Here is a 25709-nt window from a genome sequence, read left to right on the forward strand (position 1 = left end):
CTGGGCTTTACACAAATCTGATCAATGGTGGAGACATGCTCTTACTGCAATTTGGAAGTCTCGCTTGCCTCTCAAGGAGAATCTGTTTCTTTGGTGCTGTGCACTAGGAGTTTTTCCAGTTGGAACTCTCCTTGCGACGCGTCGCATTAGCTCCTGTCATTGTGTTGGTTGCTATGCTGCTAAAAAGATTATCAGGCATCTGCTTTGGGATTGTCGTTGCACTAGGGCTTTCCTTCGCCGCATTTCTGCTTGTATGCACCTTTGATTTCCCCAGTTTTCCACAAACGATTCTGGCCTTTTGGCATTCTCTCGACTTCCCTCCAACGATTTTCCATCTTCTTCGCATGGGTCAGATTTTGGCCGCTATGGTCTTTGTGGCACCATCGCAATCTCCGCAGGTGTCACTGGCATGAGGCAAATCCTTTTCCATCATTCAAGATTTCACTGAGGCAATTGTTACATTTTTGCCTTTGATATTGGGGACATATCCCTGAATCTTGAAACTCTTCTATGTTTGCTTTTAGCGCTTTCACACTGCTGAACACTTATGTGTTCCGCCCTTTGTATATGATCTTTCTGGTGGGTTTTCCTCGATTTGAGGTTTCCCACAGGTAAATTAATCAAAATAGATTTACCAAAAAAAAAAAGAGTGTTTCTTGTTGGTGTTTAACTTGCATCGCAGACAACATTCCTGACACGCCATGTTTTTGGACACGAAGCAGTAAATGACCTGACATGGGCTACTCCAGAAATGATGCCTAGTCTCGAATCAAACATCAGGCCATGACCATCGACCGATTGCCCAAGTCTCAAGAGCTCTCAAGGCTGGAACTAGTGTGCTCTGATTGGTTCACCAGGACTCTTGAGGGGGACTATTTTTGTAATTTTCTCAATAATTTAGTGGTGGCCTCGTTCTTCTTGAGTTGCTCCTCCCTTGCACACAACTATGGCAACGGGTACTGGATGAACAACGGGTAGAGGGGGCAAGAAGAGGAGCACCAAGGCAGTCTAGCAATTTCTTGTGGGTCGTATTGCACGCTTACCTCAAAGAAGGTCGCTATGCGTAGAGGGTTGGCTCTATATATCTTGTTTATCTTATTTTAATCAAACACTCCTGTTATGAAACACGGCTCTGAATAAATTTTGGCTAGGTAGCGAACGTGGCAAGTTGGAACTCAACACAGTGGCGTCAAGTGTCCACGCTGGCCGAGCCACGTTGCCAGGCCTTCACCGTATAGTGCCTGATTCAGCCCGCCCTGTCGTGTGAGCGTCACGCTGACGCCAATTGGCTGAGACGCTGCAAGATCTTGTGACGCTCTCTCGGACCCGCCATGGTCTCCTTTCGACGCTTGTAGAGTCGCAGGGCCTGCCTCCCGCCACACTCGTCGTTATTCTCTCTCTCCCCTCTTCTCTCCAATCAGACATTAATGCCACTAAAGGCTAACGTTAAGGAAAACTTTTAACGTTCTCCTCTAGCCCCTTGAACTAAGGGATTTTCTCCTACTCTTAAACACACTCTCTCTCTCTCTCTCTCACACACACACACACGCACCACCCTTTCTGCTCGCTTCCTGAGTCGTAGGTCCAACGACGGTAGCGTGGCCAATGAAATTTCGTCCAGCTTGCAAACGTGGCAAGTTCGGACCTTTCCACCGTGGCGTCAACTGTCCACGCTGGTCTGTTCCCCGGCGAGTGCCCCACGGTCGTTGGACCTACGACCTCAGGACGGGAGCAGAAAGGGAGGTCCCAGGCTACTCAGCTGCATTCAAGGTGCCAGGCAGCGTTCTCTCTCTCTCTCTCTCTCTCTCTCTCTCTCTCTCTCTCTTAGTGCAAAGTGCCAAGGGGCTGTGGTTAGGCGAAGCCGCTTGCCTTACTCTCTCGCATTGCAGTCCGTAGGCAAGGGGCTTGCCCAGGCAAGGCCAAGCATTGCAGCGCATTGCAGTCTGCAGGCAACCAAAGCCGTCTGACGAGGGCGACGAGCATTGCAACCAGCCATTGCATCGCAAGCATTGCAGGCTGAGGAGGGGGGCAATGAGCCTCCAGTAGGAGTACTCCGGTCACCTGGTAGCTTCGGCATGCGCTATCTTCGGTCGCTTGGTAACGACCGATTCTTTCTCTGTGTGTGTGTGTGTGTGTGTGTGTGCGCGCGCGCGCAGAGCCGTGTAGAGCTGGAGTGCCGTGGAGCTGCAGGGGTTGATGGCCGACTCGGTTGTCTCTGATCTCTCTCTCTCTCTCTCTCTCTCTCTCTCTCTCGTGTAGGCATGTACTTTAATATGGTGAAGATGACGACATTTCCCACACGGGCATATTGCCTGACATGACACGATGGGGTGGGAGCAAGGCGACTTTGGCTCACACGATGACATACTGGTTGAGCAGCAGAATTAGGAATTTTATCTTAAGTTTTTCTTTGATTAATCTTACAATTTTAGAAGGAAGCTAGGTTGAGAATGGGACTTTGCAATTGTTGTCTGTCTACTTGAGATTAGTGCACACGTACATGCAAACACGCGCATGTACACGTAGACACACACAAACACGTAGACACACGCAGACTTTGTAGTTGTTGTCTATCGACTTGAGATTAGTGCACACGTACATGCGAACACGCGCATGTACACGTAGACACACACAAACACGCATTAAACAAACATGTTGGATATTGCCAGGCGCTCAATATAGCCATGTCTCGATACCCTTGGTGTGGTTCCACGGGCCAAGATTCCATTGTAAGTTCCCGCAACGTCCTTATCGACTTGTGTACACCACCGGCCTCCAGAAGCCATGACCAATCAATTGATCTTTGCACACCAACCCCTGGGAAGCCACACATTATACCCGGAGATTCGGAGTGACAAAGTCAATGCTCATAAACAATGGGAGGATCATTGTCTCCAGAGCTAACAAGGAGGCCATTGAAGAGTTCTCACCGGCACACGGAGGTGCTATTTGTAGTCTGCAAACAAAAAAGGTAATTCTTGCTGTCAATTAACTTCAATAGTTCGAAAAAAATTATACTTATCGCTTGATCATGCTTTCATTTTGGTAGGAGACCGCATCAAGGAGCCCAAAGACCCTTAGGTGTTCTGCTCGCCTTAAAACTAAAAAGTGCACGGACAATGATGCCTCTTCTATTGCTATCCCAAGGCGTTTCGAGAGGTTGAGGGTGAAGATCAAAGAAGATCCCATTTTGTCTTAGAGCCCTCTTTTGCAATATTGTGTTTAGAAGTTTTATTGCATGCAGTCCTTGTTTTAACACTTCAACCTTTTAACAAAGCAAGGTCTTCACTGGCTATTTGTTGTTTATGTGTCGATCCCTCTTTCTCTCAACCTTTAATTGGGTCTTCATTATATTATGCAACCTTGCTCTTGTCTCACATGCTTAGATTCACACAATAAATGCTAGCTTTTGGTCGCGCCCCCCTCCTTTTTATAAATCACAGTAACTCACACATCAATGCAATAATTTGGGTATGTCTCTCTACTCTACAGGCACACTTAATGCCTCCTTATATTCTCTCTCTCAGTTTCTCACACACACAAACTAAAACGTCAATGCTATTTTTAGGGTCTCTCTCTCTCTCTCTACTCACACTTAATGCAAGGTTTTGGATTCCTCTCTTCTCTTTGGCCCCTTGACCCTCCATCTCCGTCTCTCTCTCTACTCACACTAAGTATGGCTAACCTACCTCTCATTGAAATTTTTAGGGTCCCTCTCTCAATAGTTACATTAACACCCACTCAATGCCACATCTATCCCCCCCCTCTCTCTCTCTCTCTCTCTCTCTCTCTCTCTCTCTCTCTCAAATACTTAGATGATAGAATCACAAGCTGAGATAATGTGAGATTTTGTCAAAATAAGGAAAAAGTACAATGTCATGAATGAGTACTTAGGATTTTGCATCCAATGAGTAAGGCGCCTTATCTTCTTTCGCTGCACAATAATCAAGCTTCTGTTGCATGGAGCGTCTCTTTTTCTCCATAGAGGATGTGAATGGATTAACTACATCTTCCTTGTTGCTTTATGATGGTCACCTTCTCCCAACCCTCTTCTCAATAAAAGGTTGTGCTCTCTTCAAAGTATTACCAAAAGCATCTTGGGTGGAAACCAATGAAACTTGGAGTTTATTGATAGGCATCCTCTTTTCGTGCTTTCAATGCATTCAATTGAGAATTTTTCTTCTTTATGATTGAACAAGCTTCCTCTATCAAGCCATTGTCATCACGAATAGTTGATACAAGCTCTTGAAAGAGATTATCAAGCTCCCTTAATCCCTTCACACTGTCAACAATAGGCTGCTCCTCTTGAAAGTTTGCTCCCTCACTATCAAAGCCAATCTGCTCTCTCATTGTAACACTTTCTGGGGAATCCTCCTCATCATGTGTTTTGATAGGGAGTGCTAGCCTAGCATGGAGATCTTCTACCTGTCTTCCATACATCTTCAAGCACATATTCTTTAAAGACAAAGAAGAGACACCTAATAGAAGCATCACCTTTATTTGGTGTTTGCAAATGTTTCCCTCTTCAGACCAAGCACATGTGCAACATGCCCATATGCTCTCGGGGTTGTATACAGTGTGCACTATCTCCGAGGTTGATGCACTTTGTACTAGTGCATGGGAGCCATCCTCCCCATCTATCATAGACACACATGCTCATCGGGAATTTTGATTGCCCTCTCAAAAGAATTTTCCACCAAATTCTCAATTGCATTGTTACGAACAAACCCAAGTTTGTCCTTCATCATTTGAATGTACCAATAAAAAGGAAGAGCCTTGGAGGTTAATTTGTATAGAAGCCAATCAACTCTTCGGCCAGCCATCTTCCTTGAGCTCCCAAAAAATTTGGACTTCAACACACCATGGTAGGTTTCGATGGCTCCATTTGTATCTTGACCTGAATGTGGGAGTGTCCTGGTTGCACGCGCCTACATGTCTACAAACAAAAGCACATATGCAATCAAGCCAAGAAAAGAGAATAAAGTGTTTCCACATGACCTAAAGCCACCATAAGTACCAATTTTTGGGAGCCAATATGTTTTGAAGTACTCAATGAAGGGCTCCTCCGCATGATATTCGAGGAAGAAGAAATCTAGCATGCCTTGAATACGTTTTCGTGTTTCTACCTCTGACGTGCTTGAAGGCCCTTGCATGTGCATGACAACTCCAACTCTATGAAACATGGAAGCCCTAATTGGCCAACCCCGTACCTTCCTAACAAGATGCTTGAGCCAACATTGGTGCACATGCCACAAGCACAAGTAGATAGGAACATTGAAGACGTGCCCGGTCGCACATTGAAACCAATGAGAAACCAAAGAGAAACAACACTATGCATGTATGTACAAGATAGAGGGAGGTGAATACCTAATTGCAGAAATTTCTGTCTCTGCTTCATCCACCATGAAAGCAGAAGGTTCCCAACATTTATGGTAATCAAGCATATAATCTCTAAATTGTGACAGCCATAAAGAAGTCACCTCGAACGCTGTACTTGAAGTCAATACCCAAGCTACGGGCACGCCATTGCGATGGGCGTCGAAAACCAAGATAGTATACAAGTGGAACTATAATCGAAAAAGGCAACCATTTCATTATGCCATCAATAAAATACATGCATGTCAAGATTTGAAGTACATACCTTGTATTTTTTTGTTCCAAATGTGGTATGATCAGGTTGGAGGCGTCTAATATTGAAATGGCACTAGCATCCTCTTTTGATGAGACTTTTATTGCGTCGCCTTTTAATTTTTTTGCTTGGAATGAGAGGTAGAGGCATGTCGCTCGTCGTGTGGACCATATGCACACCAAAACCTACAAGTCAGAAGTTGAATTGTGAGACCAATGCTCGAAAACACCTAATTATTGAAAAGATTAAGAGGCAACCGATAATCATTTTGCACTCAAACAATTTTTTCAATCCATGTATCATCGAGCAACCTCTTTTTTTATCCGGATGATGAGTATACTTGTTGAACATAGTATCATAGCCATCAATTTTACCTTCACCGTGCACGAAGTCATCAACTCGTGACCATGGGATAATTGCCTGTCGCATAATTATTGTACTTTGAGCGTTCGTCATGCACGAGTGTCCATTGCAAAACACTAGCATTAAAAGCACCAGACGTGGGGATTTGCAAATTTTGCATTGTGTGTTGTTAACCCTCACGGCTCACGGACACCTTATCACCTACGACGGACGTTCTAACCTACGGCAGACATTGTATTATTTATTTGGTAGAGTCAGGTACCGGGCTTGCGGTCCAATAGGAAAAGGGTAAGAGTGATTGCCGATGAGAGGCACACTCTAACTGGAACATTCAAGGGATTAGTTGGCTAAGCATGGGCACCCAAGTGTGAATGGGGCGAGCTCATATAAAAGTCAACTAAACCTAAAATTCACTCATTCTCTCATTTGTGCAATAGAAGAGTGCTCTTGCTCCATCTCCATCTTCTTCTTCTTCATCTCCTTGTGTGTGTGTGTGTATGCGAGAGAGAGAGAGAGAGAGAGAGAGAGAGAGAGAGAGAGAGAGAGAGAGAGAGAGAGAGAGAGAGTGCGATCGAGCATTGCGACAACGGCACGGTGGTGGCGAAGCGGTTGAATCCTCCACGAACCGACGGCTCCTTCTTCTTCGCGGCGAGGAATCCTCCACGAAGCAAGCATAGAGCGGTGAGCGACACACCATCGCCTTCTTTGAGCTTACAGCTAGTTTAGGCTTTTTGTGTGCTTGGAGTCATTTGTGGCTCGCACATGGTGTATCGGCAAGTTCCTTGCATTGACACATGCGACATAAGCGCACATTTTTGGCGCCGTTGCCGGGGAATGCCGTGCATTAAGCTCGAGTAGCACTCTGTGCTTCTCCGTGGTACAGTTTCTATTGTAGGAAAGGTAAGGAAGGAGTGTGTGTGTGTTGAGAGGAGGGATTTGGTGTTATACTGTGTGTTTTTTTGTTAATGGAGTTTTCAAAGGTACTGTGTTTATTCTCTGTGTATTAAGGTAGTTAGTTTTCTATGTACAGTAAGTAGGAAGTAGATTAGTGAGAGTTAATAGAGTGTATTAGTGTGTAAGAGTGTGTGTGTGCTCTCGTGCAGGCCACGACGACCTTATCCTTTTTTTAAAAAGAAAATTACAATTAATAAATAAATAAAATTAAAATTTAAAAAATTTTAAAGGTAGGACCGGGATCGGGAATATCTCCCAGACCCAAGCCCAGACCCAAGCCCAAGCTCACGCTCAGGCCTAGGCCTCAGTCGCCTTAAAAAAAAACGAATTTTAGCTTCACACGTAGCTAAAAATCGATTTTTTGAGGACCAACGGAACGTCAGATGCCCGAAAATTGTGCTATAAAGCACACAGCAACCCTCTAAGTGATACGCTCATTTCGAGCTATCACACACTTTAATAAAAAAAATCAAACATTAAAAACATTAAAAACGTAAAAAACACGAGCGAAAACGGACGCTTAAAAAAGGTAAGCGGTTAATTATCGAGGTTATTCACCGACGTTTGTAGGGTGCCAAAGGCACATGCATCTGCACTCTGGTCGTGTGCTAGAGACGGAGCAACTAAAGAGAATTTCGACTTACGCGAGTTCTCAATATCCACCTACTTTAGGTTCTGGACCCTCGGCGGGGACCCAAGGTAGTACAAACCAAGACCCGAACATAGCGGCTAGTGACTCCTCCTCTGACTACGACGTCATGGAGGGTTTCCCAATGCCTAATCCAAATAGATCAAGCCAAGACATGCATGCCATGGGTCCTCGGTCCGGGCCGAGCGTGCTTAGCCGCCTGAAGGAAACCTTTAGTAGAGCCACTCGCTCCGAACATGGAGCTAATGATGTAAATGAGGGGGTGGGGAAGTACATTCTCCATTCGTGACAAACGTAGACCCTATACCGTTAGAGAATGTGCACGTGAATACTTCATTCACTGCACCTCGTGACTCTTTAGAGTTATTTCCCTCCGAGGTCATATTACCCGATGGTAGAAGCCTTGCCGAAGTGCAAGAGGTTGAGCGATATATCCTTGCAGAGAGGGAAAAGGAAGTCGAGAGCTTACGTAAGGCGGAGCAACGAAGAGAGTTAAAAGCGAAAGCTCCTATGTCAATATCCTTGCTAAGAGAGCAATCAAGTGCTCCTGATTTAGCAACCGCTAAGGGCCAACCCCTAGAAAGCAACATTGCATCTAGCTCAAAGGACACCCCTAGCACCTCAATCCTAGATGGGGTGTTCTTAAATGAGAACTGGGAGTACGAATTACAAACAGAGACTTTGACCGACCTATACACAGGTCACACCTATCACGTGGGTTGGTTAGATGTCCTACAATCCACAATGGGTGCTACTAGTGTGGAGAATCAACAACAAAGAGTTTGTGAGGTCATCCATAGGGTCATTGAGTTAGAGAGACAGTACAAGGGGATCAACATGCCTTCAACAGGTCTCATGAGATTCTTGGATACAGGGAAGGCTAAACAACCGACCTTATCGCAAATGGAGACTCCCTCGGTAAGTCCGATGGATCCCCCATATGTTGTTTCTCCAGGGGTCTCAGTACAATCTGAGCCCACAAGTGATAGCTTCACCTTTCCAAGTCTAGCTCATCTTTCCCTTGATGACACCACGGCTACCATGCCTACCCCAATGATGGACATGCCGAGAAACACGCCATGGACCTCATTTGTTAGTAAAGCACCACTACATGGTAGCTCAATGCCTGCAACAGTACCTACAAGTGTGTACCAATCATATACACCCATGGGTCCTCGTACTCATGTAGTCCCTACCCCTCCCATTGTTTCAACTACCTATGTTCCACAACCACAATACACAAGTTCTTATTTCCATGGGACTATACCGGCTAGCATTAGCATGTCACATCCGACGTCTGCTATGCCTAGGTCCACCCATATGAACTATGGACCACCACATGGCACAACATCCTACCCAACGTGGAACCCAAGGGCTTCCTATGCGCCAAGCCCAATGCCAATACCTACTCCACATGTAGTCTTTGGAGCACCTTCACCCACGGTGCCTGCTCACTTAGGTGACTTGGCAACATTTGCTCAAGCTATTGGTCGATCTATTGCTGAGAATATGCATAACACGCCTGATAGAGAGCCTAGAAGTAAGGCAGTACAAATAGCCAAGCTCACACAAAAAATTAGTGGGGACGGGGATGTGAAAAAGCATATCAAAGTGTTTGAACAAATATGCGATTCTCTAGGAGAACACAATGACCTACATAAGAGAAATGCTTTAAGCATAACCTTAAGTGGAAAGGCTAGGGATTGGTATAGAACCCTAAGGGTGGAAGAAAAAAGGATTTACCCTACTCTTAGGAGACCGTTCTTAAAAGAATACATACGAGAGGGAGTGCTTTGGGGTGTAGCCTCTCAGCTCCAGAAAGCCCAACGAGAGGAAGGAGAGTCGGTGAGAGACTTTATAAGTCGCTTGAAGCATTTGAATTCTTGTTGTAATCCAAATGAGCGCTTCAACAATAACCAATTTCTTGATAGATTCATTAGGGGATTACGGCATGAGGATATCTACAATGGCCTATTCATTAGAGGTATCACCACTTGGGAAGCAATCACCACCAATGCGATCCAATTGGAGGATAATTTAATGATTCAAGGAGAAAGAGTGTCTGTTGAGTCTAAATCTATTAGCTCACAAGCATCGGGGCATCAGCCAATGACCCTAAAGCCTATTGCTAAGGAGCCAAAGATATCTGAGATGACTTTAGCAGATCTCACCAAGGCTATTCAAGAGAGTCTTAGAGACAATCGTGCTCCGCAAAACAATCATATGTATCCAAGAAGGGAGCAGCAATGGTGCTCAGTATGCTATGGACCGCATAGTACCAATGAATGCCCTACTTTTAGATTAAAATTCAATGGGAATTGCAATGCCTGTGGAAGGTATGGTCATCAAGCTAAGGATTTCATAGTATTTAAGCAAGCGATGGCCAATAGACCAACCTTAGCATGGACAGACACACCTCGAGTGCCTGCATTGATGCCGGCCCCACCTCTTGAACAAACAACACAACACATGGTCCCTAGGGCCCAAAATGTTGTTCAAACAACACCCTTACCACCTCCAGTGCTAGGACCGCAACCACCACATCCGAGAATCACTTCTGTGAATCAAGTGGGTTGTGAGTCACCTATTTCTTGTTTGGAAGGCTGTGAGGAAGATATAGATCCTAATATCGCCTATGGGATGGATGTACTTGAAGAAAGTCCACAATACTACATGGAGGACTATTGGGGACAAGTCAAACTTGTATATCAAGTAGCTACTCTTGCGGCAAGAGGCCAAAATATCAATTACAATGCTAAGAGACCACCTCTTCAATTCTATGAGTGTGGAGGTCCACATCGTGTAGCCGAGTGTCCTATTAGGCTACAAAATAACGCCACACTGATGCAAACCAATCAAGCGAGCACGTCTACAATGCCGATACTCATGTGTAATCGATGCGGCATAGATCATTTGATTGCCCAATGTCCAAATAATCCAAATGCACCGAAGATCACGCCATTAAACTTGATTGAAGTTACCGAGGAGCCATCACCAAGTACACCCATGGTACCAGTAAACGTACTCACACGATCGATGCTCCAAAAACAAAATTATATTCTTGAGGAAAGAGACACGGCATCAATTGCCCAATCTCAAAAAAAGAAGAAAACACGAAGAAAGAGATCGCAAAAGCAGCGAAGTCAGACCCCAGTTCAAAGACCAACATAGGGACTGGTGATGACCCCGTATATATGAACGACGCTGAAGAAGATTATGATTCAGGTGAAACCATGGAGACCAAAACGACCACTAACATAGAAACCAACAAGGAAGATCTTCATGAGCCACAATGGCCAGGATCCAAAAACAAGATAGGAACTTACCCAAACCCTACAGAGGAAATTGAGCGAGTCAAGCAATTAATGAGTTTGGTAGAAGATACCCAAAGCGATCTAGAACCATCACCTAGGAAGATCCAGATTACAGACACCGTGTTCCCTATGCAACAACAACCTCACCAAGTCCATAGACCCTTGGACATACCTAGTGTCATCCAAGAAGAAAGTGACGTAAAGTCATGGGAAAGTGGTCGTACTCACTTCCTGATGGAAAGAATGTTTACAGAGGGACTACCTGATCCTATCAAAGAAATGGAGATCCCATCTTCCCCACGTCAAGGGACTCAAGGCCAAAAGGTGCCATTAAACATTGCCAAATTGATGGATTTCATGTCTTCAGAAGTTAGAACCACCATCATGTCCAAACTATATAAAGATCCTGAGCTGAGACTGCTAGTCTCAGCTCTTCGAGCCTTCCTCAATGGAGAACTGAAGTTTGGGCTACCACAATTTGCACAGATGGATGGAGCTGGGGAGATGCCAATAGAGGAGGAATACATAGATCCACAACCCAACCTAGATGAGAACCTTGTTATAGAAATACCTGTTAACAAGTTGGGACAATACTTTGAGGGTGATGAATCCAATGCGACCATACCAATCACTACTAAGGGATTAACTGTGAAGGGAATCCTTGATGGTGGTGTTGGGGTTAGCATTGTGACTAAAAATTGCTGGGAAACTATGGGAAGACCTCACCTTGCGACCACAACCATAGTAGTGAAGATGGCCAATGGGTCTATTGTTAAACCTATTGGGATGCTAGAAGATCTCAAGATCAAGGTCTTTGGACATAAAATAAGGATTACCTTTATTGTTATGGATTTCTCCAAACACACTATGGCATCGGAGATGATCTTAGGACGTCCTTTCATGAGGGAAGCAAAAATGGTGCATGATTGGTCTAAAAACCATGTCTACTTGCAGTTCCAAGATTCTGTCATTCGAGTGGATCTTGTGACGGGTTGAGCACATCCTCTAGGAAACAAGTTTATAATTGATCATAGATCTGACACCATAGTTCACTCGGCCCCATTGCAGTATTGTTACACGTGTAAAGAGGACACTGATGTTGGGGAAGATTCTCCTTATATGGATGTACTACCTGGGATGACTGAGTCGGATAATGTGGATTAGGTCCACCTAGCAGCAACCATAAACACTTGGGGAAATAGGGGGACGACCTGGGTAACACCTGAGGGGGATGAAATACCACCACTTGTACCCTTAAACATGCTAGAAGCAATGCATATAGCTTCTGATGATCTACAAGATGAAAGTTTGACTGGCATTGAAACCAGTAGCGCCTCACAAGACTATAGCCCACACGATTTGGGGTCAGAATCATAAGTTGAAATTGACTCTGAGGACAAAGAATCTGAGTTAAATCTTAGTGCAAATGTGGGGACAAACCATTCAGGGCCCAGTGGTAACCTAGATGATAATCTATCCAAGGGAGCAGAAGACACAAGTAGTGATTCATCTAGTGAGTCTTCACTAGAAATCGATCGTAATCGAGAATTAAACAAGAAGAGTAAGAGATATAAGAGGCGACGATATCGAGCAAATGTGCGTGCTAGAATATATGAAAAGAAATCTACCGCAGAATGGCTTAATTATATAGGGGCATGTGATGCTCATCGAAAGTTGGTAGATAACTGGGGTGAATACCTTCAAAGCATTATGTGGTGTAGTCCACAACCCATTGACATCGCACAACTAGAGGCTACAGAGAAGCCAAAGTTGAGCCGTACCGTAAGGAGACGACAAAATCGAGAGTTAGCTCAACAACAAAAGGAATCAGAAGTTAAATCACAATCCACAGAACAACAGGACCCCACAGACTTACACCCTGCACCTGAACATTTCAAATCGTATACCACAGAGGAACGTAAGGTTTTGTATACAAAGGCTCAAAGAAAACCTATCGATGGGAGCAATGGAGTCTATGATGGTCCAGCAATAGTTAAGGAAATAGAGTTAGCAAACCCAGGAGAAGAGTCTAAACCTGTTTTCATTGCCCAAGATCTGACCGAGAGTGAGGAGTGTGTACTTAAAGAACTTCTCAAGGAATTCAGGGATATATTTTCCTGGACTTATCATGATATGAAAGGTGTTCCACCTTCCGTGGTGCAACACACAATCCCTATGAATAGCATGGCTAAACTAGTTCAGCAACGACCCTACCCAATGAATCCTAAATATGCAAAAATCGTTCAAGAAGAGATTGAAAAGCTTGTGGAATGCGGATTCATATACCCTATTGAGCACTCAGAATGGGTGTCACCAATAGTGATTGTGCCAAAAAAGAATGGGAAACTCAGAGTGTGCGTGGATCTCAAGCAGGTCAATGCGGCCACTAGGAGGGACCATTACCCCTTGCCATATTCAGAACACGTGCTTGAAAGAGTTGCAGGGAAGGAAGCTTATAGCTTTTTAGATGGATACTCTGGCCACAATCAAATCACAATTGCGCTGGAGGACCAAGCTAAAACAACCTTTATAACCGAATTTGGAGTGTTCGCATTTCGTGTTATGGCTTTTGGTTTAACCGATGCCCCTGCTACCTTTCAAAGATTAATAAACACTGCTTTTAAAGAATATTTGAGGGAGTTTTGTGAAGCTTTCTTAGATGACCTTTGTGTTTATTCCTCTTGGAAAGAACATCTATCATGCTTACGAAAAGTGTTTGAGAAGTGTAGATTGTATCGCATCTCCTTAAACCCTTTCAAATGCCAATTTTGGGTTAAACATGGAGTCATTTTAGGGCATATAGTGTCCAAAAATGGGATTTCCACAGATGAGAGCAAAATTAAAGCCATTGCTGAATTGCCACCACCTACAAACTATAAAGGAGTTCAAAGGTTCATGGGCCATGTTGGTTATTACCGACGGTTTATTTTAAACTTTGCGGAGATAGCTTGTCCTTTGTACAAGCTTCTTATTGAGTTCCAATGGACCATGCTTATGAGTCATTGAAAAAGACCTTGACTAGCGCTCCTATTCTACGAGTGCCCGATTGGAATGTAATTTTTCATGTGCATATTGATGCATCGAACTTTGCTATTGGGTGTGTTCTAGCTCAACCAGGAGAACATAAACTAGACTACCCCATTAGCTTTGCAAGTCGTCAGTTGAATGATGCAGAAAGAAACTACACCACTACAGAGCGAGAAGGTTAAGGTATGATTTATGCAGTGAAGAAATTTTGCTACTATCTTATGGCCAATAAGTTTTTGTTCTATGTTGATCATCAAGCCTTGTTGTATCTAGCAAATAAACCTTGTTCCACGGGAAGAATTACACGATGGTTGTTAATTCTCCTTGAGTTTGATTTTACCGTTGTGGTGAGACCTGGTAAAAGACATGTCATGGCTGATCATTTGTCTTGCATACCCAATGGTGAAGCCCCTACTGGAGTCGATGATGAATTGCCTGATACTTCTCTATTCCTAGTCGAAACTATACCTGAATGGAGTGAGAAGATTGTGAATTTTCTAGTTAATGGTTTTCCACCCAAAGAGCTTCGTAAAGACATAGCTCAAAAACTGTTAAAAGAATGTGAACCTTACTCTCTCATTGCGGGAACTCTCTACAGGCTAGGGAAGGATGACATCTTTAGACGTTGTGCCTGTGAGGATGAGTATTTATACATACTGCAAGAAGCCCACATGGGTATAGCCGGAGGACATTTCTCAGGGGAACTAACAGCTAGAAAGGTGTTGCAATCAGGCTATTGGTGGCCAACCTTATTTAAGGATGCATCACTTTTTGCAAAAGGATGTGATGAATGCCAACATTACAAGATCACACAACAAAAGGATAGGATGCCCTTACATCCTGTTAAAGTGACTCAACCATTTGAAAAATGGGGTTTACACTTTGTAGGCCCAATTAGTGTGGCAGCTCGTAGCACTCAATCTCGATATATTATCGTTGCCACTGACTATGTGACAAAGTGGGCGGAAGCCAGGGCGACACGTAAGGCCGATGCAAGGTCAACTACCAAGTTTCTCTTTGAGAACATTATGACAAGATTTGGTTGTCCCTTTGAGATTGTGAGTGACAATGGTACTCATTTTATAAATAGAGTAATAAAAGAACTCACTACCAACTTTATGATAGCTCACCATAAATCCACACCTTATTATCCACAAGCAAATGGCCAAGTTGAGAGCACCAATAAGACCTTAATCTCTATCTTAACCAAAACGGTGGAAGCTCATCGCACAGATTGGGATTTAAAGCTTACATCATCTCTATGGGCTTATCGTATTGCGTATAAAGTTGCCATTAATTGCACACCATTCAAGATGGTGTATGGCCAAGAAGCGGTTATGCCATAGGAGTTTGTCGTTCCTAGTCTTCGAGTAGCTTCTAAAGAAGGTTGGGATGGTAACCCCTTAGTTGAGCGATTATATATCCTTGAAAAGCGCTAGATAAAGAGAGGCAATTAGCTGTGCAAAATGCACTTGTGGAGAAAGATAAGAGGAAGAAATGGTTTGACCGTCATCTAAAGAACAAAGATATCAATGTTGGTGATAAAGTCCTTATGTATGGAGTGCGTAACGAAAAGAAAAATTTGAAATATGCGGGAAAAGGACCATATAGAGTATGTGAGATCACCCCACAAGGAACCATTCATGTGGAGACTCTTGATGGAGTTGAAACCATTGGATTCCTCAATGGGAGCAAGTTTAAAAGTAACTATGATCCTTTAAGCCAAGAGGAGTTGCGAGCCATCCATACAAAAAAGGCAGCCAAGGCACAAATAGAATTGAAGAAGATACAAGCTCAAGATGAGGCTAAGGAGCGACAACAACGTATAAGACGAAAACGAGAGGCTAACCTTGGAGTCCCACATGCATTCCACGTTGAAATCGGCGAGGATTGGTTGGACTCTGACACACCTCTACGATACCCTATTGAGCTAAACAACACCTATGGAAAAGAGCTATATAATGCCTTATTGGACACGGGTGCTAAATATAATCTGCTATCATATGGGGTGTGGTGTCAGTTAGGGAAGCCACCTCTATCTGAGAGTATTATCCAAGTCAAGGGTGTGCAACAAGAAAAAAACTGTAGTTTTTGGAATCTGTCACACTTTTGTCAGTTATGACAATGGGATTGTAGCTCAAGACTTTTTGGTCATGCCTATTGGAACTATGGAGGGTAATATAAACCTAGGACGCACGTGGATGATAGCCACCAAATGCACTATTGATTGGGGTACAGGGGGTGTCACAACACAGAAACCAACTCTTAGTCCTGCCACGCAAGCCATAGTCCCTGAGATATTGCCTCTTAAGGAAATAAAACCCAAAACATTGCATGTCCAAGAGGTTGAACCATATGTCCCCATAGCCCAAGTCTCTAGAGCTTCAACTGATGTGGCTGAAATAAAGCTTGAGACACACAAGACCCATCCCAATATAACAAAGAAAACATACAAGTGGGTCCCTAAAGCTTCTTTAGCAACCATAGCCAATGCTAAAAGATAGCAGCCTGGTAAGAGACGTCCCATTCGCCCCAAGAAATGTAAAGAATTGTTGCGTTGGATTCGTAAAAAACTATTGGAAGCCCAAGGCTACTATGAAGGAAATTATCAAATCTGGGTGCCAAAACGTAAATTGTGCTCTTACTTGTCACCAGGCCCATGTGAGCTCAATTTCGTAACTCCAAAACGAATTGACGATTGGGGAAAGAAAAAAATCACAGAATGCTACACACCCGCTCCAGAGCTAGTTTGGGTACCGAAGAAAGAACGATTTGTTCCACCTAGCTCAGGAAGGGGGGAGTCCCATGAAGCTTCTTGCTCTTCATGTAGTTCCTATACGGAAATAGAAGTTTCAACACACGCCTACCATTGTACATATCCATACAAGCAAGAAAGAGTTTACACCTCCCATTGTAAGTTCACCACCTACAACGATGTTGCAAATAAAATCATGGGAGAGTACCTTACCACCCTTGCAACTAAATGAAATGCATAGAGCGGTCGAAAACTATTGGTTAAAGCCTTCACCTATAACAACTTGAACAACTGGTTTCAAAGGGTGAAGACATCATTTCAAACGGTATGATCTACCCAAGGAAGAGGGGAGTGTTTGTTGACATCCATCATTCACTTGCTTCCCTCTCAACCTTTCTCCCTGACCTCTTAATCTCCAATCTTAGGGAATGTATATATAAAGCCTTATACTCACAAAAACAAGATAAAAAAGTAAAAGAGCAAGAGCCATAACACAAAATCATAAAAACACATTATGCACAAGAACACGACCCTTGTAATATTTTCACTCTAACCATCATCTATTTGCGTGTACAGATATGCTAGTACGCTAGAGTCATCCACTCCTGCCTTGGGTGAGAGATACCCTCGTTACTTTTCACAAATGTTTCAAATGGTCTTTCCGGTGCTTGCATGTGAATGGGATTTGGTAAGTACGCTAGCATGTGAGAGGAATTTTGAGGAGTTAGAGTGGCTGATACGTCTCTTGACCACGACTGATCCATACTTAGTAGAGAGCGTTTCTCCCATTGCACAAGCCTATCCTTTTGACCAAGATGACTATAGGCATCTAGTGACCTTCTTAGTAAACATGGGTACCTATGATGAAGAAGAAGATTTACATGACTACACGGATGGCACATATGGTCTCATGGATGATGACTTTGTTTATCTCGATGACGAGGATAGGGGTTTAGCCTTAGGGTTTCCCCCTAATCTCTACAATATTGTATTCCCTTGACTCTCTAGGGGGAGTGCAAATAATTAGGTTAGGATTCCTTATGTTTTTTTTGTTGTGTTCAATAAGTGTTGGTACCTTTTCCCACTGATGTGCCTCCTAGAGGTATTCTTTGTGTTTCTTAGTGTGTACATGAACGTGTTGCTGTTGTTAGGATTTGGACCTTCATGGGATCTTTCTCTCATCACACTTCAAATCAAGCGCAACCATCGACACAAACAGGTGTTTCTTATCCATTAGCATTGCCCCTTATCTTTTTGCATCCATGTTTGTCTGCTTTGATTGTGATTGGTAGCATAATATTCAACGCATTTGCTTAGTACCAAACATTAAATTCAATGAATTTTTTTTGTCATAATCACTTGTCTAGATTTAAAAATCAAGCAGTCCGACTAAGCTAGTTTGACCAAGCTAGGTGTTAGAGATCTTCTCTTAATACCATGGGGAATACCTTCCTAATAATCTATTGTTACTTAGGTTCTTAATCCGATTTAGGCAGCATTGTGTGAAATGTACTAGGGCTTTCGTGGGCTTGACCCTATTGACCTTTAGCTTAAGTATTATAAAGGGAGTTTACTAGTGTGATGAGCCTGTGGAGGTGTATCAGTGTTATATGACTCCCCAAAGTTACAAAATTAAAATGCTGAAAATGAACAAACAAAAAATCAAAGTGCCACATTGTAAAATTTTAAGTTGGAAGAGAAATCTCAGCTTGATTGGGTACTTCACTCACATGTATCACCTATGGTACTAGAGCCCTAGAGGTTCCCAGTATGGGCGCTTTTCCTTGAAAAGAAAAAAACCCAAGGCATACAAAATAAGCACACACATCAAAATTGAATCATTGTGAAAAGACTTTGAGGGGTCAAAGGAAAGGTAATCAGTCAGGCGATGATTTCATGAGAAATTCCTTTTATCGTAGCTTAACTACAAGGTCTTCTAGGTATAGCCTCTAGTCATCCCTCGAACATGAAATACTTGGCTCTCGCGATTAAACAACTTAATTGACCAGAGAAAATTAAGAAGCTTACCCATGGTATTAATAGTCGCTCTCTAGTGCCTTTCGACCGTTAAATTAGCGACCCCAGACTTGTTTAATTTTTTTAATTTAAATCTGTTTATGCATTTGATTATATTGCAATTTAATGTTTATTGCTGACAAATTGTCTAAAATTCTGTTACCAATCAATTTGTCTGCCTAAAACTGCATATGCTTTTTAATCGCTTATGAGAATGCAATTACTGTGTCAATGTTGTTTGATTTTGCAGTGACTGAAGAAGGCTAAGGACATTCATCTCAAATGCTCTTCCACCTCGACCAATGAGCTTCAACTCAATAGCTTCCGAGGACGGAATCTACATCAGGAAGGGGGGCATGTTAACCCTCACGGCTCACGGACACCCTATCACCTACGACGGACGTTCTAACCTACTGCGGACATTGTATTATTTAAATGGTAGAGTCAGGTACCGGGCTTGTCGGTCCAATAGGAAAAGGGTAAGAGTGATCGCCGATGAGAGGCGCACTCTAACTGGAACATTCAAGGGATTAGTTGGCTAAGCATGGGCGCCCAAGTGTGAATGGGGTGAGCTCATATAAAATTCAACTAAACCTAAAATTCACTCATTCTCTCATTTGTGCAATAGAAGAGTGCTCTTGCTCCATCTCCATCTTCTTCTTCTTCGTCTCCTTGTGTGTGTGTGTGTGTGTATGCGTGAGAGAGAGAGAGAGAGAGAGTGCGATCGAGCATTGCGACGACGGCACGGCGGCGGCGAAGCGGTTGAGCGTAGCGAAGCGGCGGCTCCTTCTTCTTCGCGGTGAGGAATCCTCCACGAAGCAAGCGTAGAGCGGTGAGTGACACACCATCGCCTTCTTTGAGCTTACTAATTTAGGCTTGTTGTGTGCTTGGAGCCATTTGTGGCTCGCACACGGTGTATCGGCAAGTTCCTTGCATTGACACGTGCGACATAAGTGCACATGTGTGTGTGTGTGTGTGTGTGTGTGTGTGTGAGAGAGAGAGAGAGAGAGAGAGAGAGAGAGAGAGAGAGAGAGAGAGAGAGAGAGAGAGAGAGAGAGATTAGGGATTAAGCAATTACGTCATGATTTAATTGGCCCTCAAGAAACATGCTTATCCAATCCCTCCTAACTTATCAACATTGTGTGTGTGTGTGTGTGTGTGTGTGTGTATGTGTGTGTGTGTGTGTGTGTAAGGGAATTTAGAGAGAGAGAGAGAGAGAGAGAGAGAGAGAGAGAGAGAGAGAGAGAGAGATTCCTCATGGATATGTGTGCATGTGTGTGTGTGTGTGTGTGTGTGTGTGTGAGAGAGAGAGAGAGAGAGAGAGAGTTGATTTCAAGAGGAGGAGAAAGTCCCTTTGTTCAAGGGGCTAGAGGAGAACGTTTAAAAATTTTCCTTAACCTTAGCCTTTAGTGGCATTAATGTCTGATTGGAGAGAGGAGAGGAGAGAGAGAGAGAGAATAACGATGTGCGTGGTGGGAGGGAGGCCCTGCGACTCTGCAAGCGCCAAAAGGAGATCATGGCGAATCCGGGAGAGCGTCACAAGACCCTACAACAGCTCAGCCAGTTGGCGTCAGTGTGACGCTCACACGACAGGGCAGGCTGAATCCGGCGCTAAATGATGAAGGCCTTGCAACGTGGCTCAACCAGCATGGACACATGACACCACAATGGAAAGGTATAGCTTGCCACATTCGCTACCTTGCTTAAATTTATCCAGAGCCAACAAAACATCACGCTCATCAAATACTCCTCCAGTCGATCGCTTGACTAACCTCCTTCACACATACCTCTCGAGGGCGTGAGAGCCTAATTGCAACAGCCATCGACGGAGCAACTAGCTTCATCTCGTGGACAATATGGGTCCTCAACTTATGAGCCTGGGGGAGGTGTACAATTATTCGGTCCTTTATCCTAGCAAAATAGCTTTTAGGTGAAATTGCTAAAGGATGAACTCCTACAAATTCAAGATCAGTAGTCGAGGCATGAGTTCTAGCAGAGGGAAGATATGACAGCAGTGCACATAGCTTTCATAAACCTGCAACTGTACTTTCTCCAAAGCTTGCACCTATCGTACCTGCCAATCTTGCAGACAGACATAGTTGACACGCTCATCACCGGGTGATCCTTGGTAGTGCTAGGCAGTGAGAAATCTTGCCATGCCACATTGCACATGTGGTAGTTGATCATGGCGGCCTTCAACTCTACTGCCTTTCACTGCCATGTTTTTTAGTGTGCTTAAGCACTCTCTGGAAGATGCCTCCGATAGAGGTTGTCACTACAATGAGCTAGATCAATCCAACAAGCTTCTGAACATTGCTTAAGAGATTTCAATCAATTTTTGAGATCCAAGAAACAAATTGAAAACGCGGAGCCTCCGTTAGAGGTTGTCACTACAATGAGCTAGATCAATCCAGCAAGATTTTGAACATTGCTTAAGAGATTTTAATCAATTTTTTAGATCCAAGAAACAAATTGAAAACGCAGAGCCTTCGTGTACCTCGAATATTGTGTTGTTGCATGTGCTTGAGTCTTTGTAACATGTCTACTTGAAGTTGCTTCAAAGCCTCGATGACCTCACCACACGATTGAAAATAAGAGTTACTTAATGTTTTTACCAAAAATAAGTACATTAGGTGCATGGGATGCTTGTGTCCCAAAAAAAAGAAAAAATCATACGTGAGTATGGCGGGGAGGTGGCATTATCCTCACCCAAGTTTCATAAATTGTAGGGAATGTGCCCTTTCCTCGTATACTTGTTTTTCTCCTCCAGTGTCGGAGGGGGACTTATGCTTCTTCTCCAGTGTTGGAGGGTCGCTTTTTTTGTATCATACACTGCAACTGCACACCAAGAATCATTACCTTTAAGTTGACATAGACTTCAAATTTGTCAGATTTATTCTAGTGAGGCAAATATCATGCTCGGCCAGGAGCATCTCTCAAGCCATGTTTAGAAGTTTCTTGGCATGGCCATCTCTTGGCTCTGATCCTCTCAACGTACTAGAGAGTAACCCCACCCTATGTGGTGGATGTTGGTGGGAATGTGAGGCGTCACAAGAGGCGAGACTGTCTCCCACCCTCTATCATGGTAGTTGTAGGCTTTTATCGTGCCTCACTATGTCGATGTAGTTCCCTGGATCCAAGGTGTCACCGGACTTGTGAATAGGCACAATGGTGTGCCTACTCCACTCCTCTGGGAAGCCCTCCACTATAGGTCGATTTTGAAAGATTTATCTCAGGAAAGGAGTTGATACTAGAAGAGATTAGCCTTCGTACCATGTCAATGCTTTGGCACCTATATCAAATAAGATAAGTGTTGTTTGTTCTCTGACTTTACCCCACACTCTACATAGCTCACTAGCATCTGAGTTTGGCCTATCCCCACCATATCTGGCAGTCCGTGGCTTTGGGCTTCTTCCCTTTTCTCTCTGAGTCAACTAGCACCCTCCTCTGGAGACAATTTGTAGCAAAGTGGCGAGACTACTCACATATAAAGCATTTGTTCTCAGCCATTAAAGCCTTTTTTTCCTTGAACGACTTGCGCACAAAAGGCTTCCTTTTCTTTTTCTTGGTGTGTCCTTCACACGTCTTGGATGAGTCCTTAGCTTGGACTATCCTTCACAAGTCTTGGCTGAGTCCTTAGCTGACGCTTCAGGAGTCACTTTCACAAAGGGCTTCTTTGCTAAATTTTTCTTTTGTTGATCCCCTTTCACATAGTCCTGAAACCCACTGTCCTCCCCCTGAACAAGGCATGACCAGTGTTGGAAACTTCCATAATCTGGTTGAGGGTAGCCACTCTGTTCTTTGTGCAATAATCTCGAAGTCCTTTATGTAGCCCACAACAATACTTCTCAATCTACTATGTCAGTGCCACAAACCTATAGGAGGTTAGTGAGAGCAATGCTTTACACAACCTCCAATTGTACTCCTGTAGGCTCTTGCACAAGTAGCCCCGCAGTGACTTGGTGCCAATCCGTCATGACATCGGCTTCAAATTTGTTTGACAACCATGCAGATACAAACATTTTCTTGAAGTATACCCATGTGGTGGTGGGTGTCTGACCTTGCATTAACAATGTCGTCCCCCATGTAAGTGCACTGCCTTCAAGAAAGTGGCAGCTTTCTTGACCTTGGAGGCCTCTGTAAATTTCCTCCCTGCATAAGCTATATCAATCTGCTGGAGGAAAGTAAGAGCCTTTGTCTTATCCTCAAGGCCATTAAAGGTATCAAACTTCACAACAACAATAGCTGCACCACTTTGTTTGTATGCTTTTGGCTTTTCCAATGCTCCCAAACTGTCATAGAGAATTGTCTACAACATGAGCATTGTAATAGGGATCATTGGTGCCCCTTGGCCTTCAACATTCTGAGGCAGTGGTGCAATATTTTCCTTCTAGTTGGAAAAACCAGCCATGACCTATGGCACCTAAACTGACCCTAATTGCATTGAAACCCTAATTGCATGCCAATATTACCATACATGGGGTTTGGCATCACGCCTAGCAGTACTCATGGCATATATTTCCGGTTTCTAGGTTCATAACCAGCCATGCTCTAAAACACTGACCCATCCCCCAAAATACCCAGGATGTACCGTGGGTGGTGGAAAAATCAATTGCATAGCCTGGAATCTGGTTCTTTGTCCGTTTAATCCAACATTTAAACTCTAAAGGTAGTTGTCTGAACTGGTAAAGCCTATGAAATGGCCGTCCTAACCACATGTTCGCATATAGAAGAAATTTGTCTTGGAGCCCCACAACATGTGAGTGCTCCTTGCCTTGCTGAGATGCACAAGGGACCTGGGCTTGAGTCTTAAGGGGCTCTCTCGCATGAGAAAGTTACCTTGTCTCTGTGCTGTGACACTGGTGGCGCTTGTAGAAATTCCATAAACCTAGGATTTTGCACCAACCAAGAAAACACATTCACACATAGCAACAACCAATTGTGTCCTGAGTGCATCCTTGTCTAGTTGCCCAGTAATACACACTTGACCTTGTGGAGCATTCAACTCGACAAGGGTGGTTGTGAACTTTCACCACGCTCAAACATTGGAGGAGGAACAACCCGTATGTCCTGTGAAGAGGAACCCTCTTCCCTAGTGTCATTCTCTCTGTCAGCCATAGTGTAATTCCAAGTTCCTATGCCCTCTGTCTTCACCGAAAACCAACCAATTTTCACTCTTTAAGGAAACAGTGATTTTGTCCAGTGAGGGAACCATGAAACTGGCCCGTAGGGTGGTAGATTTTGGCTTTCACCTGATTCTTTACTTGATAAAATTTACTTGAACGTTACAACTCAGATAAACCTCACGAATAAACCTGTGACTAGAATTAACACTTCAAACAAACCATGGTGGCAGCTAGAGTGCTACCACAAGCAGACAGTAATGCCCTTTAGGCCTCAAAGACTGGCAACCCTTTTGGTATCTCTTTATTATTATAAAACTTGGGAGAAAAGATGCAAGTTCCTACAAGCTGTCCCGCTTTTATCGGGTTGCAAATGACCTACTCTAGCCCAATTTTGGCAGCATAACCACAATAGGAGGCTTCACAGACAAAATCTCCATGGAAAAGGTGACTTCCCCAGTGCGTACGAGCACTTTCCCAAACCTGGCAAGAATCTGGAGCACGCTGAATTCTCTATAATCTGCCCCAAAAATGCACTAGATCACTTGTACAATGATCTCCTAGCTTCCCCAAAGCTCTTGGGGGTATTAGGGATCAATTAGGGTCAAAACCCTCAACTTGCAAAAATACAACCGACTCCGCAACATGAGAGTGCTCCCTGCCTCGTTGAGATGCACAAGGGACCTGGGATTGAGCCTCAATGGGCCCTCCTGTGCATGAGAAAGTTGCATTGTCTGCTGTGACACTGGTGGCGCTTGCCAAAATTCCATAAACCTAGGATTTTGCACCAAAAAAATACATTGAGAGCAGTAACCATTTGTGTTCCAATGAATGCATCCTTGTCTAGTTGCCCAATCATACACCCTTGACCTTGTGGAGCATTCAACTTGAAAAAAGGTACAGAGAGGGGTGACCATGAACTTTTGCCACACTCAAACACTGAAGGAGGAACAACCCATGTGTCCTGTGAAGAGGAACCCTCTCCCCTAGTGTCATTCTCTCTGTCAGCTGCCATACTGTAATTCCAAGTTCCTATGCTATGTGTCTTTGCCAACAACCAACCAAGGCTCACTCTTTAAGGAAAAATTTTGTCTTGGCGACAAAACCATGAAACCGGCCCATAGGGTGGTAGACTTTAGCTTTCACCCGATTCTTTACTTTGATAAATTTTACTTGAACTTTACAACACAGAGAAACCTCACAAATAAACCTGTGACTATAATTAATACTTCAAACAAACCATGGCTTGGCAGTTAGAGTACTACCAACAAGCAGACAGAGGCGCTCTGTAGGCCCCAAAGATTGGTGTCCCTTTTGGTATTTCTTTATTATTATAAAACTTGGGAGAAAACACGCCAGTTCTTGTATAGGTTGTCCTGCTTTTATTGGGCTGAAAATGACCTACTCTAGCCCAATTTTGGCAGCATAACCATAGTAGGAGGCTTCACATACAAAATCCCCATGTAAAAGGTGACTTCCCTAGTGCATACGAGCACTTTTCCAAACCTGGCAAGAATCAGCAACACACTGAATTCTTTGTTTTTTGCCTCAAAAATGCACCAGATCACCTGTACTGTGATCTCCTAGCTTCCTCAAAGCTCTTGGGAGTATTAGGATCAATTAGGGTCAAACCCCTAAACCTGCAAAAATACACATCAGGCTGTAATTCACTATTTCGGGCTTCGTTTTGCATGTTGGTCGCATCTGTAGTAGCAAGCCCTTGAGCTCTCACGCCTGTAGAGCTACTTTCCCTTTGAATCGAACAAGATTTTTCACGTGAAATCATTTTGATTCACCTTTACTTGCGGGGGATTAGCAATTAGCTAATCCAGTACCTGTGCAAGAGGCTCTTGCCTCGGCGGTAGTCGCGCATGAACAC

At 43.8% G+C, this 25709-nt stretch overlaps 1 protein-coding gene across 1 annotated transcript; it reads left to right on the forward strand.

The window, feature by feature from the left end:
• The first annotated feature begins 1605 nt into the window (after positions 1 to 1605).
• On the forward strand, positions 1606 to 3227 carry LOC147453462 (uncharacterized). The gene is made up of 5 exons (XM_086517139.1): positions 1606 to 1770; positions 2016 to 2097; positions 2670 to 2729; positions 2826 to 2971; positions 3050 to 3227. The coding sequence occupies exons 1-5, from the start codon at positions 1606 to 1608 to the stop codon at positions 3197 to 3199; spliced, it is 603 nt and encodes a 200-aa protein (XP_086373265.1). The 3' UTR covers positions 3200 to 3227.
• The last annotated feature ends 22482 nt before the right edge of the window (positions 3228 to 25709 follow it).

This window comes from Adiantum capillus-veneris, chromosome 7 (assembly GCF_014529385.1).
Source record: "Adiantum capillus-veneris isolate H3 chromosome 7, ASM1452938v2, whole genome shotgun sequence".
NCBI lineage: Eukaryota > Viridiplantae > Streptophyta > Polypodiopsida > Polypodiales > Pteridaceae > Adiantum > Adiantum capillus-veneris.